At 49.9% G+C, this 16,289-nt stretch overlaps 1 protein-coding gene across 10 annotated transcripts in view; it reads left to right on the forward strand.

The window, feature by feature from the left end:
* The first annotated feature begins 48 nt into the window (after positions 1-48).
* The window catches only part of DOCK7 (dedicator of cytokinesis 7), a 102,263-nt gene continuing 86,022 nt past the window's right edge, over positions 49-16,289 (forward strand). For 2 of the 10 annotated variants that reach the window (XM_063406919.1, XM_063406921.1), the window contains exons 1-2: positions 3,688-3,904; positions 16,090-16,195. In XM_063406919.1, coding sequence (XP_063262989.1) covers positions 3,705-3,904; positions 16,090-16,195 — 306 coding nt within the window. In that variant the 5' untranslated portion in view covers positions 3,688-3,704. Of the gene's footprint in view, positions 3,905-7,219; positions 7,366-16,089; positions 16,196-16,289 lie in introns of those variants that run through there. The other 8 variants (XM_063406922.1, XM_063406923.1, XM_063406920.1 and 5 more) reach the window with 7 other exon arrangements.

A 16,289-nucleotide genomic window follows, 5' to 3' on the forward strand; every position in this document is an offset into this window, starting at 1 on the left:
AGCGATTTTCTTTGGGGTTTTTTTGGTTTTTTTTTTTTTTTTTTTTTTTTGTGCCTGCGGTTCTTTTTGTGTGGTTTCTTTCTTTCGGTTTAGGTGGGGTTTTTTGTTCGTGGTTTGGGTTTGGGGTTTTTTGGGTTTTTTGTTGTTGTTTTGGGTTTTTTTGGTTTTTTGGGGGTATTTTCGTGATTTTTTTTCTTTTGTGTTTGGCTTTGTTTTTTAATTCCGTATCTTTTGATTCCTCCACAGCAAAATGCCTCCCATATCGCCAAACTCCCTGAAGGATTTCCATTTCCAGCCGAAATACCCAGCTGAATGTGCTCCAATTCCATTCCCTCCTTTATTTCCTCTCTAAAAGTCCCATCAAAACCACTGCATCTCCTCTCACTCTCCTGAGGGTTTTTTAAAAGTGTTTTGTAAAGTAGGTTCTTCATTAATCTGTTTGTCTTAAGCTGCTTAAAAATACTCATTGGCTGTATTGGGAGCTGAGGGATTAACACAAAAAAAGTGCCGGATTTGTGGAGGATTGAGTTGAATTTCTCAACTGTCTGGAACTGGCATTAGTGCTCAGCATCCTGAGAAGGGTGATATTCCTGCTTTTCCTGGTACTCACCAGCCCAATTTTGGGTTCATGCAACAAAGTCATGTGAGGTTTTTTTCCATTTTGTGATTTTACTGCCTTCTGCTGGTCAGAGATGATCAGGCTGAGCTTAATTTCTAATCAGCACATGATCTAAAATTTATACACAGTGCAAATGCCAACAATAGATGCTTTGTGTATTTCTTGATTTTTTTTTTTCTGCAGCCTCATGGATATATTTCACGTAGGAGGTTGATCAGTAAAGAGGATTGTAGGTTTTAATGTGCAGACTACATCTTGTTCCAAAAGCCTGCTGCTGGCTTGGAGTGGGGATGTAGCAGATCACCTTTCTAATCCTGCCCTGCCTTGCAGCTCCCTGCCTGCCCTTTGCTCCCAAGAGAAAGGAAAAAAAAATTAAAAATAAAAACCCTGTTGCTGTTTGCATAAACTCACAAAACTGTGGCCTCATGACAGTGCAGAAAGAAAGAGGCCTCCAGAATTTCATGATCTGTTATAGGAATTACAGTTGTTTAAAGTTTTATCTTTGCTTTTATTCCCCGAGACAGAGATGGATGTGCTTGTCTGTCTGTGTAGGGGCTGGAAGGAGGAGAGCTGAGGAGCTGACAGGGCTTGGATCTGCCTAAATGTTGTACAAAGAATTATCCACCTGAGCAGAGGAAATGGCTGTTCCCCTTCCTGCACCCTCCTGCTCTCAAATTTAATAACCATGCCCTGAATTGATGGGCCACACGAGGTGTACCTGGATGTACACTGTAAATCCCCTGGGCAGGCAGGTTATGAGGGAGAAGATGTTTGTTTTCTGGTTTGGGTTTTTTTTTCCCACAAACAAAACAAAACAAAACAAAGCAACAACAACAACAACAACAACAAACCTCAAAAAACCCCCAACAACAAAAAAAACCAAACAAAAAAAAACCCCCAAACCCCAACAAAAACAAACAAAAAACCCCCACAACAACAAAAAAACCCCACAAAAAACCCCACCAAAAACCAAAAAAACTCCAACCACAAAAGAAAAACAAAAAACCACACAAAAAACCAACAACCAAACAAAAAACCAAAAAAAAAACCCACCAAAAAACCAGAAAAAAACCAAAAACAAACAAAACCACCAAAAACAAAAACAAAAACAAAAAAACCCACCAAAAATCCACAAAAAAACCCAACAATTTTGATTGCCAAACAATCACTCAGGCAACCATAAATAATTGTAAAAGAGAGTTTTCTTCACATCCACCAATTCCTGTTTCTGTAGGAAAGGTTTGCAGAGGGAGTGGGAGAGAACTGAGTTCAACAAACTTATAACAAATGTCACAGAGTTCACACTTTCAACATTTTAATGGCATAAAACCATCTCTGAGCTCCATTTGAATGTCATAAGGAGATTTTAAAAATCTGTGTTCCTGGAAAATATAATTTGTCTCTCTTTTTTTTAATAGGTAAACAAGGTGGCAATGGCAAGATTAAAAGTTAGAGGAGATACTGTGATTTATGGGGATACACAACATTTCTCCTCCAAACACTGCAGAATGGTAAGAGCACACTGGGAAGTGGGGAATGAACCCTCTGCTGCTGTTCCTGCCACTGTTCCATCATCAGGAATCTGCAACAAATTTAGAAAAGCTCATTAAACATTTGGCCGAATGTGCTTTCCCAAACGTTGTCTGAAGAGAGAAGACCTTGGGTCAAGTGGTTGGAGAGAAGGGAATTTTTCCTCGTTTATTTTTAGTTTCATTTCCTAGGGAAGTAAGCCATCTGTGATCTGTTTCCCTCTGGAAAGTTTTGAAACTGCTCTGCCATTCAAGTTTGCAGAGCCTCAGAGATGTTAAATAACTCCAGTTTTTGTGGGGGTAGCTGCTCAGGTAGAAAGAGACTCTGGAACAGGAAAATTGGGAATTCAGACTGTGTGCATTTGTGCATCCTTTCAAACAGCAGTGAGGGTGAAAGGGGCAGCAGGGGCTGGATTGCTCTGATGTGGTTCTCCCCCAAATTAGCCAGCAAACTTCTGTTTGTACCATTCAGTCCCTCCAAATCCCAATTTCCTTTCTCTATCCCAGGATTTGGGTAAGGAAGAGGAGGCTTCAGTAGGGTGCTTGGGAGAGTCTGTGCCCAGGCTACCCTGAATGTAAGATCCCAGTTATGCAAGAGGAAATAAAACACATTAATGCCATTTATAGAGTGTTGAACTCTGTAGGAAAAGGCTGAGAGCTGTGCTCAGGGTAGAAACATAAACTACAAAAATTATAAACATGAGCAGGAACTAATGGAAGCTCAGTTGGGAAGACTTTGAGTCATTTTCTGGGGAGATTTAATTTCTAGAACCCACCTTTTGAAGTGAAGAAATCTTAAAATAAATGTGGCAGGAGACAGCAAAGCAGAAGTGAAGCTGCCATCAAATATCACCATGTGAAGAAGGCTCTGGAAAGGCTGGTGCAGTTCTGTGGGTCCATAAAGGAAATAACAGGGATGTGGGGGGTGTAGGGAAAGCTGCAGGAATTTGCAGAGTCCTCATTGCTGAAATCTCCTGGTTTCTCATTAATCCAGCAGAGTTTGGGTGCTGGGCAGGCTGAGGACAGCAGCACATTCTCTCTCGGAGGAGATGGTGTTTGTGCAGTGGATGTGACACACGTGGAGATCTTTAAATTTAATTTAAAGAAATTTAAATTTAGACATTTGTGAAGAGAGGCAGAGCTTTGGCCCTTCCCGAGTGCCCCTCGTTCCCCGCAGCTGCCAGGAGGTGGCTCTCTGCATTTGCAATCCCTATTTACTCCTTTGTTTATGGAATTACACTGGACACGTTTTCCCTGGAAAATGTTTTCCCTGCGTTTGCCCTGAGGAAGTTTACGTCAGAAGAACAAGGAAGCCCTGGGCTCAGTAAATAATCTGCTAACAGGCAAGGCAAGGATCCGTTCACTTCTGTCCAAATGTTTTCTGGCTGAGATCCAAAGGGATTTTTCCTGTGCAGGACCTAATCTTATCAGATTATTTCTGCCAGGCTGAAGGAGTTATGTCTGTGCTGGTAGGGTGCACTAACCAAATTTGATTATAGCCCAGTAAAAATCATTCTCAATTATAAAAAAATCATTTTGGTCACATGTTTTAAAGGATGCAGGTGTTTATGGACAGGTACCCTGGGGAATTGATTAAAATACTTCTTCTTTCTCCCCCTTTCAGTGTGGGAGTGGAAGAGAGAGTCCTGTGTCCAGGCCATGGATTCTTTTTTGGAGGCACTGATGTTTCCCAAAGGCTGATGTGTTCTTCTGTTGGAATCACGAGCCAGGTTCCTTCTTTGCTTCCTAAAACGTGGTGAGGAATTACAGTGTGTTAAAGAAGAATAACTGCAGTATCCTCATAATGCTGGTAAAGTTCCAGGTTTTAAATTGATTACTAGGAATATGTAGCCCCTATTCAAACATTGATTTAAATTAACTTGGGCTGTCTGCAGGTGTTAATTGCATATATACAGCCCTTCCACTCTTGATTTGTGTTCACCCTCACTCTGAGATACCAGACACCCTTGAGGACAAAACATGGGCACAAAAAATTACAAAATAAACAGTGTAACAATCCAAGTACATCATGAATCACATACAATTTCCCCCTGTTTTAAAAGAAAATGGTTCCATCTTCTGCTGCAGGAAAACTGGCCACACAGCAGTTGTTTCTGAATCAGAGAGATCTGCTAGCTCCTAAAGAAGTATTTTTATTGCAGACTGATTCCATGTAACAGGTTTCTCTGGTGGTCACATCTTTGCAAAGCTTGAGTTTGTTTCTTCAGACCAAGCATTTCCCTCAGTTAATTCACTTCTAAGATGACAAAACAGGCAGCAGGATTGTGACTGTGCCTGTAAGAGTACCCAAAATATCACCCTGACACCACCACTTCAATCCCCCCATGCTGTTACCATGAATTTTTGTATTTGGCATTATTGGATTTACAACGGTCAAAATACGATTTTTCCCCCCTCTTATTTCTTCACTTTTTTCCTTGACTTTTCTTGGTTAATGTTCCATGCACTATAAAATTTAGGGTCAAACTGCAGGAGCTCTTGGGGTTTTTTGCAAGGTCACATGTACATTTCTACCAATGCTAGTGATCTCTTGCTCTTTGAACTCACAGACTTTGTAAACTTTTGCTGATCACTATCTGAAAAGTAATGAGGAATCTGTATTTTTGTAAAATTCACTGGGTGTTGACTATTAATTGAGGGATTTTGCTTGTATTTAACCCAACTATATGGAGAAAACCTATTTCTCTGCAAAGCAATGTCCTCCTGCTGTAAGAACATAATATATCTGTATTTGATAGAGCTCCATTTTATATCCAGATGGGATGGCTGGGGATCCTCTGGCCCAGCTCTCAGCTATAGAAAAAGTCAAGGAAAAGCAAAAGTGACATCTAAACTCAGCAAGTAGTGCCCAGAAAGTAGTGTCCAAGGTCGTTTCTCTGTGGCAATAACTGACAGGAGGAGAAAATGAAACCTAAACCCCCAAAGGTCTCCAGTGGACCTTGGATACTCAGGGCTGCTGGGGCTGGGCTGCTCTTTGCACCCTCTGGCAGCAGGAAGAGTTTTCCTTTCAGAACTGCAGGATTCCCAGTTTTGGTCTCAGAGTTTGGGGTAGGCAGGGATATTTTGCCCTCCTGCAGTCCAGACTGGTGCCATTTTGTGAAGAGAAAAAGGGAGGAGAGGAAACGTTGCTGTGGTCCCTGATGCTTTGGTCTGTTCTTGTGAGCACACACGCTCAGGAGAATTTGGTCATAGAATTCCAGACTGGTTTGTGTTGGAAGGGACCTGAAAATTCATCCAGTTCCTGCCCCTGCCGTGGGCAGGGACACTTCCACTATCCCAGGCTGCTCCAAGCCCTGTCCAACCTGGCTTTGAACATTCCCAAAGATGGGGCAGCCACAATTTCTGTGGATATAAGGAGGTAAATCTCTTATCCCATCCACACTGTGGGAGGGCCCTCTCTGGTGTGCAATTCCACACGCAGGCAGCAGCTCCAGAGCAAAAGCCTTTTGTCTTGGCAGAGGTTTGTGGGATATTCCCTCCCCCTTGGAGAAGAACATTCCTTTCTCTGTCCTAGAATAGATCTTTGCTTCCCAGGATCTCCATCTGTGTGTGACACCTGGCAGCACCTTGGTGTGGTGGGGCACAGCCCCACTAGTGGGGTTCACGTGGTGGCTGCATTGAATCCCCTGGGATCACTCACCCACGGAGATATTTGCAGGTTTTGGGGCAGTGCCTGTGTAAACACACACAAACAGCAAAGCAGAGGAATTGCACACAGCTGGAAATCAGCACCTCCTGCCAGGGCAAGGATTGGTGTCCTCGGTGCGTGGGAAACGTTCACACCACACAAACAGATGGAGAGGGGAATTAACACTCCTGCTTCTGGACACTTCCTGGGTGACTATTAATAGTTCCCTGGTTTGGATTAATGCTCAGCATATGTCGGGTAACAGGGACTTGGAGTGATCCCCTAGATCGTGTCGTGGGCTCAGTCTTGTTTTGAAGTCACAAAACTATCATTTTTTTTTTTTGATGACTCCCCACCTTCTACCTGTTCTTCCCATTAGAATAACCCCAAACCACGATGTGGTTGGAGATAGTGGTAGTAATGGCATGTTTGGAATCTTCCAGCCGTCTTCTGAATCATCATTAGGGACAATTTCTAGCCTTCCTGAAGGAAAAGATGGGATGATATGGGGCAGGATTGACTGGGAGCCTGGTTTTCTCTGGCTGGTTTTGTCTGGCCAAGGGACCTGGCCGTGCCCTGCAGATCCTTGACACCCAGCAAGGTCTTAAGCTGCACCGGGGAGAGGTTTAGGTTGGAATTTCTTCATGGAAAGGGTGATGAGACATTGGGAGGGGCTGCCCAGGGAGGTTTGGAGTCCCTGCCCCTGGAGGTGTCCAAGGAAGGACTGGAGGTGGCACTGGGCAGGTGACAAGGTGGGGATCGGGCACAGCTTGGTCTCGATGCTCCTGGAGGGCTTTTCCATCCTCAGCCATCCTGGGATTCTGGTGCTCCCAAGGGCTGGCCTGGCACCAGTTTTGGACTGGGCAGGGGAGCGATGCTGAGGAGTTTTCCCCAAACCACCGGCGGATCCCATCAGTGCCGAGAACAACCCCAACAGCGCTGCCCCAACACGGATTAAAGCGGCTCCGCAGGGGCACGGGGGAGCTCGGGGTGCCAGCCCGAGACCGGTGGGGGACACGACCCTGGGGATGGGGACAGGGATGGAGACAGCGGCAGGGATGGGGACATTGGACGGGACGAGGACACGGGCAGGGTCGGGGACAGGGGCAGGGATGGGACAGGGATGGGGACAGGAGCAGGAATGGGGACAGGGGCAGGGATGGGGACAAAGGCAGGGACGAGGCAGGGATGGGACAGGGATGGGGACAGGGATGGGGACAGGGATGGGACAGGGATGGGGACAGGGGCGAGGACAGGGGCAGGGATGGGACAGGGATGGGGACAGGGGCGGGGACAGGGGCAGGGATGGGACAGGGATGGGGACAGACCGAGCCGGCCGCGGTCACTCCCGCCGGCCGCCCGCCCCGCCGTATATCTGCGAGGAGCGGCCCCCTCGCGGGAAGGGGGAGGAGGCGGCGGGCGCGGCGAGCGCCGGGGGTGGGAGCTGCGCCGCTCAAGTGCGCGGCTCGGCGGAGCATTACGGCGGCCGAGCGCTGGCCGGGCCGGCAGCGCGGAGCCCGCAGCGCGGCCATGGCCGAGCGCCGCGCCTTCGCCCAGAAGATCAGCAGGTACCGGGGCGGCCGCGCCGGCGGCACCGGCACCGGCCGTGGGGACGGGCGGGCCCGGCCGCGGGGGCTCCGCCGCTGCCGCGCCCCGGGGGCCGGCGGGCCCGGCGCGGCCCTTGGGCGCCCGCGCCCCGCCGGCCTCCGGGGGCGCCGGGCAGGGTCCGCCCAGCGCGGCTGTGAGGCTGCGGCCGCCCCCGCCAAGGGCCGGGAGCGGGCGCGGAGCGCGGGGCCGCTCCCTCGGGGGAGCTCCCGCGGGGGAGCGGGGGAGGGAGAGAGAGGAGGGAAGGAGCCGTGGAATTCCGCTCCCGCGAACAAAGGCCGGCCGGGCGCTTTGTGCAGCCCCTCTCGCCGCACAATGGGCGGCTCGGCGCTTTCCTGCCGCGGCCGGCCCTGCCCCGGCCGCCTCCCGGCGCTGCCCCGGGCCCGCACCTGGGAGCGAGCGCCGACCTCCCGCTGCCTGGAAAATGGAGAGAGCTCCCTGGCAGCCCTTCCCTGCCTTTTGTGTGTCAGCGGGGCTGCTTCGCCCTGCCACCGCTCCTTGGACGCGCGGAGCTGCGTGAGGCTGGCGGTGCTGAGCATCCCTGGGTTTCCCAAAGTTTGGTTATTTTTTAAAGGAGAGCACGTATAGAAATTTACCTGCCGACAGCAGCTTTCTGCGGATTTACATTCCGAATTGGGCATGTGGGTCGAGGTGGGAGCAGTTTTGCTGTGGCCCTTGGTGACCTCTCCTACCTGTACCCAGCAGTGGAGTGAGAGCGAGAGCCATCAGCTGTGCCAGAGCCGGCCGGGAGCTGTGACAGCAGCAAAAGGAGTCTCCTTTTCATCCATTGAGCGAGAACCTGTAGTACAAACATTTGCAGTTAGAGAAGCTGTGATGGAGAAGGGTCATGGACAAAGAAAAAGGAGGTCAAAGGAAAAGGCTGGGTGGGAGGTAGAGGGGTGACATCAGTCCCACCCCACTCATGATCTGGAAACAGGTGAAAACATTGCTTTTGTGTTCAGGTTCTCTGCACGTTTTGATGTGCGCCAGCCAGGAGTTAATGTGACAGGTCAAGAACAGGGAGAGATGGATTTGCTGCCAGACCGTTTTTCCTTTGATTGTAGTCATAGAAATAATCACATGAGAGCCAAGCACTGGAAGTCAGAGCTGTGCAGCCCTGGCAGGAAGCTAAATAAGATGGCCCTGGGGTGACCACTGTGATGCTCAGCGACCCTGCCTGGTTCCCTGGGCCGTAGCACAGCTGTGCCACCTCTGTGCCCCCTTTGGGCTGACCTGATCTGCTCCGGGTATTTCCCAGAGTGTTTGTGGGGCAGATGTGGTCCTTGAACAGTTCAGGCTCACCTGTGCCTAGAAGGAGCCAGGTGCTTTGCAGTGAGGTCAGGACTGTTGCATCTCCAACCTCGTTTTGCACTTGTAAGATTGTTTTGTTTTCTGTGGGGTTTCCCATGCTGTAGTGTCATAGTCTGAGAAATCTCAAATTGCTGGTTCTGCACATCCAGTGCACGTGAAGGCAAAAACCCATGGGCAGAGTGTTGCACTGGGGGTGCCCAGGCTGGGCTGCTGCCCTTCTCCTGCTGGGATGTTGCACTTTCAGGGGATGAGAGGTTGGAGCAAGCAGTGCAGGGAAGTCCCAGAGCTGTGCTGGTGGCTGCTGGAAGCCCTCCCCAGTCCCATTGTTTGGAGAAGAATAGATCCCTCACATTTTCACACTCTGCCCTCCGGTTTGGCTGACTCATCGAGGTGGACATAGCATTTGTCTTATTCACAGGAAATAGCCATTCTGCTCTTGCTTTGCCTCTGTGCTTCAGATGGATGTTGCTCAGATCCACCAAGACAAATTCCTTTGGTCCAGCTGCAGGTTTCTAAACTGGCGGTTACAGCAGAGGTAGAAAAACAAACGTGGGATGGGCTGAGCTGTTTCTTGGAAAGCCCAGGGATGTGTCCTGCAGCTCAGATTTACCTGCTGTGCTTTCTGCAGCCACCGTGGTGCCCCTCCAGGGCACATGCAGAGTGCCAGTGCCATGCCCTGCCTGTCATTGCATCCATCTTTAAATATTGGGCAGAGGCTATCAGTAATTGCCCCAGCAGTTATTTAAAATATCTTTTCAAGACTATGTTGCAAGGTGAATTCATGATTAGGTCCTGCTGCGTGTTTGTGGGATGGGTATAAATTAGAATTTGGCCATCACAGGTACTTACTAATTCTTGACTCCATCAGAAGAAACTCCCGAGTCAAATGTAGTATAGTGGCTTAATAATCCCTGAGATCTTGTCTGAAACTGCTGACTTTTAGTTGGAAATATGTTGGTAGGATTTTTTTTTATTAAGCTGTAGTGGATCACATCTTTCAGAAGCATCCTGATGCTTCTGTAGCAGCACAGAGGGCTGTTGCTTCCATCTCAGTGTGAGAGCAGAGCAGCTTCAGTGCCACCTGTGTCTGGTGCACATTCCCAGTCCTGTTATCCCAGTACATTTTCTGCATTTGGGGCTGCTTGGCAAAGAAATGGGATGTGGAAACCACCCCACCAAAAGGGTCAGTTCTGAATCCCTGGATGTCCCAGTAACTGGGGCTTGTTGTATCCCAGCACTGCAGTGTTTCCTGGGACAGAGGAAAAGGTGTGCAGGCTTTTTAGGGTTCAAAAAGAGAGAAAGAAAAGCTCCCCCTTCAAACCTCACACAGCAAAAACATTACAGGGATAAGCTCGTGTGGGCTTTCATGTGAGCCCCTGACTCAGAGCTTTGTCAGTGCTCTTGGACCATCCTGAGGCTGGGTTATCTCAGAACTCAGAGCTGCTCCTTGGGCCAGACCATCACCATGGATGTGTCTTGGAAAGAGTTTTGATCTCGCTGTCCTGCTGCCACAGTGGGACAGGATCCTGTGACTTGGAACAGCACCCCTGCCCTGCCCTCTGTTTGACAGTGCATGTCAGCCTCACACAAACCCCACAGTGGGATTTTTACAACTGCTCTGTATTCTTTCGCTGAGAATTTTCAGTTTTCCTGTGCCCAGCTGTCAGTGGAGTCCAGAGAAATTTGTTTTGCTTTGTGGCTTCCCAGGTGCTTCCATGTGAGCAGGAACCCCATGAGGTGCTGCTGTGAGGGGCTGATCCTGCTCTCAGACATTCAATGACTTGGAAATTCCCCATCATCCAGGGCTCCTATATTGTATGGGACTCCTGGAGTAATCACAGCTTGTCTTTATGAATTTGTATTGAGGGGAAAACACTTGTGTTCACTACATTCAGAACATCTTATTTCTGCTGCAGCTCCCTTTACACTGATGGGGTGCTGTAAAAGGGGACTTGGGAAGGCTAAATTTGCATTTATGTTCATTTAGAGCCCCTTTACACTCCCTGAATGATGTGTCAGGGGAGCTGACAGCCTCTTTTGCCCAGCCCCAGGGTAAAGAGGGATGGTGTGAAACCTGCACCCACTGAAACCAGCAGCAGAGCTGTCACTGGCTCTCAGGAGCACCAAATGGGGCCAGAAACGTGGTCACAGCAGAATATTCATCACAGTTTATTCTCTTCCCACATCCAGATGCCATTTGCATTGTCAAAACACTGTCAGAGCTAACTGAAAAGATTTTTAGCAGGAATTTCAGAACATCCCTTTGCTGTTCTCTCCAAAGCCCCACTGCCTGTCCCCGTTCAGCCTCTGCTGATTTCTCATGTGGGAGTCGGCGGCGCTTGGGGAGCCCAAGAAAATCCCCAACTGCTTAAAGCAAGGGAGAAGGACAAAGCTTCATCTCCAGGGCTCTGCTGCAGAGCTGCTTCTCTGGCCAAGGCTTCCTTCCTTGGTTGTTGTTTTTGTGTTGAGTGTGACTTTGCTGTCCTGCAGGATCCAGTCCTGTGGTGATTCCACACTTGCTGTCCTGGGAGCTGTTCCCTCCTCTGCAGCCTCAATAATCAGATATTCTCACAAGAGCACCACAGGCAACGTTGTGTGATGTTTTCTCCTTTAATCAATGGTGAGGAAAAAGGGAACATGTTGTTGCTCATCTGTGTTAATTTAGGAACCCAAACGCAGCCTGCAGCGGTGGGGATCAGCCGGGCATTTCCTCAGCTGTAAATCCAGCCCGTGTCCCTCCAAGGGAGCTCACACAAGGAAACACGAGCTGGGCTTGAGGAGGAAGGGATGCAGGGCTGGAGTGGCTCCAGGCCAGAGCTCTCCCTGCATCCCTGGAGGAGGTTCCCTGGTGCAGCAGAGCTTCCCTGGGTGTGACTCACACCTGGATGGGGCTGCGGGCAGGACAGCCCTGCTGGAGCATGGGGACACAGGGCCAGCTCCTGTCCCTGCCCAGTGACACACAGCCAGTGCCACATCCAGGCACAGTGAGGCAGGAGGATGGATGAGCAGAGGGCGATGCTTTCACTTGACAAAGTCCCTGATGTGTAAATGCAGTTTTCTCTCTCCGAGGCAGAACCAGCAGCTTTGCTGGGGCTGCAGCTGCCTCGCTGTGCCAGGCTGCCTTTCTCAGGGCTCCCTGGGTGTGCAGCCCCTGCACGTGACAGCCAGGCTGAGGAGCAGGCAGGAGCAGCAGTTCTGTAATTAGCAGGATGGGGAGAAGCAATTTGCCTTCTCCTTTCCCAGTGGAGAGGGCTGTGGAAAAGGGAGACTTCCTCACATCACCCCAGGCTGTCCCTGACCTGCCTTTGCTGGGAACAGGAGAGTTCCCAACCTTGCTTGGCATCACCAGGCAGATCTTGGCGAGTCTTTTTTTTTGGGGAGGCAAAAAGAAGAACTGATATTTCCAGTTCGCTGGCTAAGCTAAAAAAAAAGGGGGTTTTTTTTGAAAAAGGAACAGTTTTTGGGTTTGACCAGGCAGGGCACATAGAAACAGAAATGATTTTTGTGTGTAGTAAAGAACCCTGGGAGTGCAAACAAATGGTTTCATTTTGTTATTTGCAGCTCGGAGTACTTTGAGAATGACCAGTTTTGTTTTGCTTTAGGAGCCAGTTCCAAGGGGAATTTTTTTTCCCTCTTCTTTGTGTTTGTTTTTTTTTTTCGTTCTTTTTCTGTGTGAACCACATGCACACACAATAATTAACCAGTGAAGAAGGTTAGAAAGGAAGTGACTGGGGAAGATATACTTTAAACATAGACATGCATGAAGCTTTGGGCTGTAATTAACTGGAAGGTTTGTCTGAGGTTCCCTGGTTACATGTTGAATATTAGATAAGTTATTAAAGGGCCAGCTTTTTATTTGTCCTTTTAATTATCAAAGCTTTAATGGCTCTTCAGCTCTACCAAATTATTTTTTTTTTACATTTAGAGAATATTTATTTCTCTTTTCTTGATGGGTTTGGTGTAACACTAGGTTAGAAGCAGTGCTCAGGGTTATAGTGTAACATGAACTGCTGGTCATGAACAGTTTATCATGGACAAACAGCCTTTGGGAATGGAGGAGGAGGAGAAGGCAAGTGAGTTCAGAGTGATGGAATGGTTTGGGTTGGAAGGGACCTTAAAGCTCATGCTGTGGTCAGGGTCACCTTCCACTAGACCAGGTGTTGTTTGTTTTGGGGAAACTGGGAACCTCTGGGAGGAAACAGTGAGGAAGCAGCCCTAAAAGGAGCCAGCTGGGGTATTTTCTCAATGTGGAAATACTCATTTGGTTCTCCAGAGGCTCTGCCCTCTCTCTGCAGTGAGTGATGGGGATGAAGCACGGCTGCTGAAAGATGTGATTCCAGCTCTAGAGCAGCCATTGGGTGATGAAGGAGCCCAAAGGCTGGAAGGGGACCCCGGCAGGTAGAAAGGAGGGGCAGAGGGCTCTTGAACCTGATCATGCTGCCACAAACCCAAAGGAGAATGGATTGCCCATGAATACATCTGGAGATGAGGATATGTTTGGTGAGGGTTTCAGAGTGTCGGAGGCTTTCTGAGTGGGAGGTGGTGTCCCAAACACCTGTGAATGCAGTGATACAGAAAGGAGTCAGCCTGAGCTGTGGAGTGGACTGCAGGCTTGGAATGAATAGCTGTAACTCCTGCAGCCTCCACTCAGGAATTCTGAGGTTCAGACAATATCCATTTCCTTCACATGGGAAGAGTTTTCGTGGGTGCTTGTAAAAGCTGGAGAGGCAGGGGTGGTTCAGACTTGAGGGTAGTGCTGGTTTCTTGGTGAAACCCACTGGAGGTTCAGTTCTGACTTGCTGTGGTCGTGCTCTGGGGCAATTTTCAAAATCCAGTGAGGTTATTGATGGGGCAGCAGCACAGCTGGTCAGTGCCACCCTTTTGTGGCACCACATTCCTTCCCCTGTTGGACCAGAGATGCCTTGGGTTCCTGAGGATCCAGGACAGGTTCCCTCCTCTGGCTGTGCTTTCCATCTGGACCCGATGCCTCTTGATAGTGGGGAAGGGTTTTTAGTTTTTCCTGTGTTGTGCTGGGCTCTGATTTTTCCCACCAGGGCTCTCTCTCTGGCTCATCAGGAGTGACACAAAACACAGCGAGCCAGAGCCTGGTTTAAAGCAGAGCCCGTGTGCATCCTGGGGACAAGCTTTTCCATCCTAAGCCACAGCCCCATGGTGTGTTTTCCATGCCAAGCAGCCCTTTAAATCCATTCCAAATTTCCCTGCCAAAACCAGCAGCACCTGTGGTTTGCTCTCTCGTGTGTCTGTGGGAGCAGGGAGATGGATGTTCCCTGCCTTTTCCTGGATGTTCCCTGTCCCCAGCAGGACAGGAGCCACCCTGCAGAAGTGAAAACATCAGCTCCTGTGGATAAAGGCAAACACAAAGGAAATTACTTCTTGCAGCCAGAATACATAAAACTTTTTTTTCCCCCTCCTGCAGTCTGCTTTTTAAAAAAGACAAATTAATGCTTCCTCTAGCTAATCTTATGTCCATCCTCTGGCCTGAGGAAACATCTGCTCTCCATGGTAGCCTCAATTGTCCCAGCCAGTTCTCTCTTGGAGTTTCCTTCTCCTCCAGCTGCCTTCGTTCCTGCCCACCAGCAATCCCAAAGCCAGGAGCCCATCCTGATGTCCAGGTTTAGCTCAGGACAGGTTTCACCCTCTCCTTGGCAGGATTTTAGCAGCTCATGTGCTGTGCTGATCATCAGCACAGTCCCCCGGTGAGATCAGGAGTCTCTTAGCCATGAGGATGCTCAAAGATCACTGATACAGCAGAAAAAAAAATCACCCCTGTCCTTGCAGCCTCTTCATCTGCCTTTTGGGCTGGTTAGTGTCTCCTTGGAGCTCTGGGAATTTGCTGTGGGAGCCAGAGCTGCCAGCAGTGCTGGTGTGGTGAGTGACACTTGGGATGGGTTTGTCACTGATAAATTTGGTGTTGGCTCCTGGAGAGGAGCATTTGTGTTGGTGAGGTCCCGCAGGCCAGGGGTGCACAGCAGCTTTTCAGCTACACAGCTTTTTTTGTGGAAGGAATCAGGTTTTGGGTTGCTTTTGGAATAAAACCATTTCCACCCTACTGAGGTTTGGCTGTCCCTGCTGAGAGGGGCTGCAGCTTCCTGCTGGGATAGAGGATGGAGAGCTGGGGATGGCTGTGGGGCTGGACATGGGGCTCTTTGTTCAGACAGCCCCTGGCCATCAGCATTTCCCTATCTGTTGTGCTCTTCCTTCCCCCTCCAGGTGGCTTTACCTACCTGTTGTGTTTTCAGCCCTACCAGAGACAATGTGGCTTTTTAGCCAAAATGCAAAACCAGGGAGGGTCACAGCTTTCACCCCCCAGGCATGGAAGGGCTGCTCTGTGCCTTCCATTCCTGGTGAGAAAATTACCCAGTGCTGGAATTTCTGGCTCTGTGCCAGCGTTTCCTCTGCTTGTCACCTTTACCTTTCCTACATGGGAAGGGAAACACCTTTTTGTTCTGACCCGGTCATTTGTTTCCTGGTGCTTTGTCTGACTGTGATTGCAAACCCCAAAAATAGGCAGAGGGATGAAAATGCAGAGTCCAGGAGCAGCTGTGTGACCAGGAACTGCTGCAGGGTGACAGGAGAGCTCTGGAGAGGAGCTTTCCTTGGAGGAGCCTGCTGGGAATGAGTTAATTTGTGCTCGGGGTCACGTGCATTTATTGCCACAGATGTGCACAGAAGAGCAGTTCACAAAAGGGAAAAAACCAAACTAATTGCTGTTAAAAATGTGTATCTGCAGCCTTGTGAGAGCTTTGTGATTCCTGGGAGTTTATTGTGCAGGGTGTGCTCCCAGCGGGCTGTGACACCCTGATGGCAGTGGGCAGTGCCTGGTGTCACTCCAGCAGCACAGGGGGGTGTGTGTGCCCTGTCCCCGTGTCCCTCCCAGGGGTGACTCTGTCCCTGTGTGTCCCTCCAGGGCTGACTCTGTCCCTCTCAGAGGTGACTCTGTCCAGTGTGTCCCTCCCAGGGGTGACTCTGTCCCTCCCAGGGGTGACTCTGTCCCGTGTGTCCCTCCCAGGGGTATCTCTGTCCCCGTGTGTCCCTCCCAGAGGTGACTCTGTCCCTCCCAGAGGTGACTCTGTCCCCTGTGTCCCTCCCAGGGCTGACTCTGTCCCGTGTGTCCCCCCAGGGCTGACTCTGTCCTGTGTGTCCCTCCCAGAGGTGACTCTGTCCCTCTCAGAGGTGTCTCTGTCCCGTGTGTCCGTTCCAGGGGTGACTCTGTCCCTCCCAGGGGTATCTCTGTCCCGTGTGTCCCTCCCAGAGGTGACTCTGTCCCTCCGAGGGGTGATTCTGTCCCGTGTGTCCCCCCAGGGCTGACTCTGTCCCCGTGTGTCCCCCGGGGTAACCCTGTCCCTGTGTTTCAGGACGGTGGCAGCCGAGGTGCGGAAGCAGATCTCGGGGCAGTATGGAGGCTCCCCGCAGCTCCTCAAGAACCTCACCATCGGCGGCAGCGTGTCCCACCACACCTCTGTAAGTCTGGGGCAGGGCTGGCTCAGGGGATGGCTTTGCTCCCTTCAGCATTTGGAGGAAACTGCAGTGCTGGCAGGGTGTTGGTGTAAGCAGC

The sequence above is a fragment of the Prinia subflava genome, chromosome 10, assembly GCF_021018805.1.
Source record: "Prinia subflava isolate CZ2003 ecotype Zambia chromosome 10, Cam_Psub_1.2, whole genome shotgun sequence".
Classification (NCBI taxonomy): domain Eukaryota; kingdom Metazoa; phylum Chordata; class Aves; order Passeriformes; family Cisticolidae; genus Prinia; species Prinia subflava.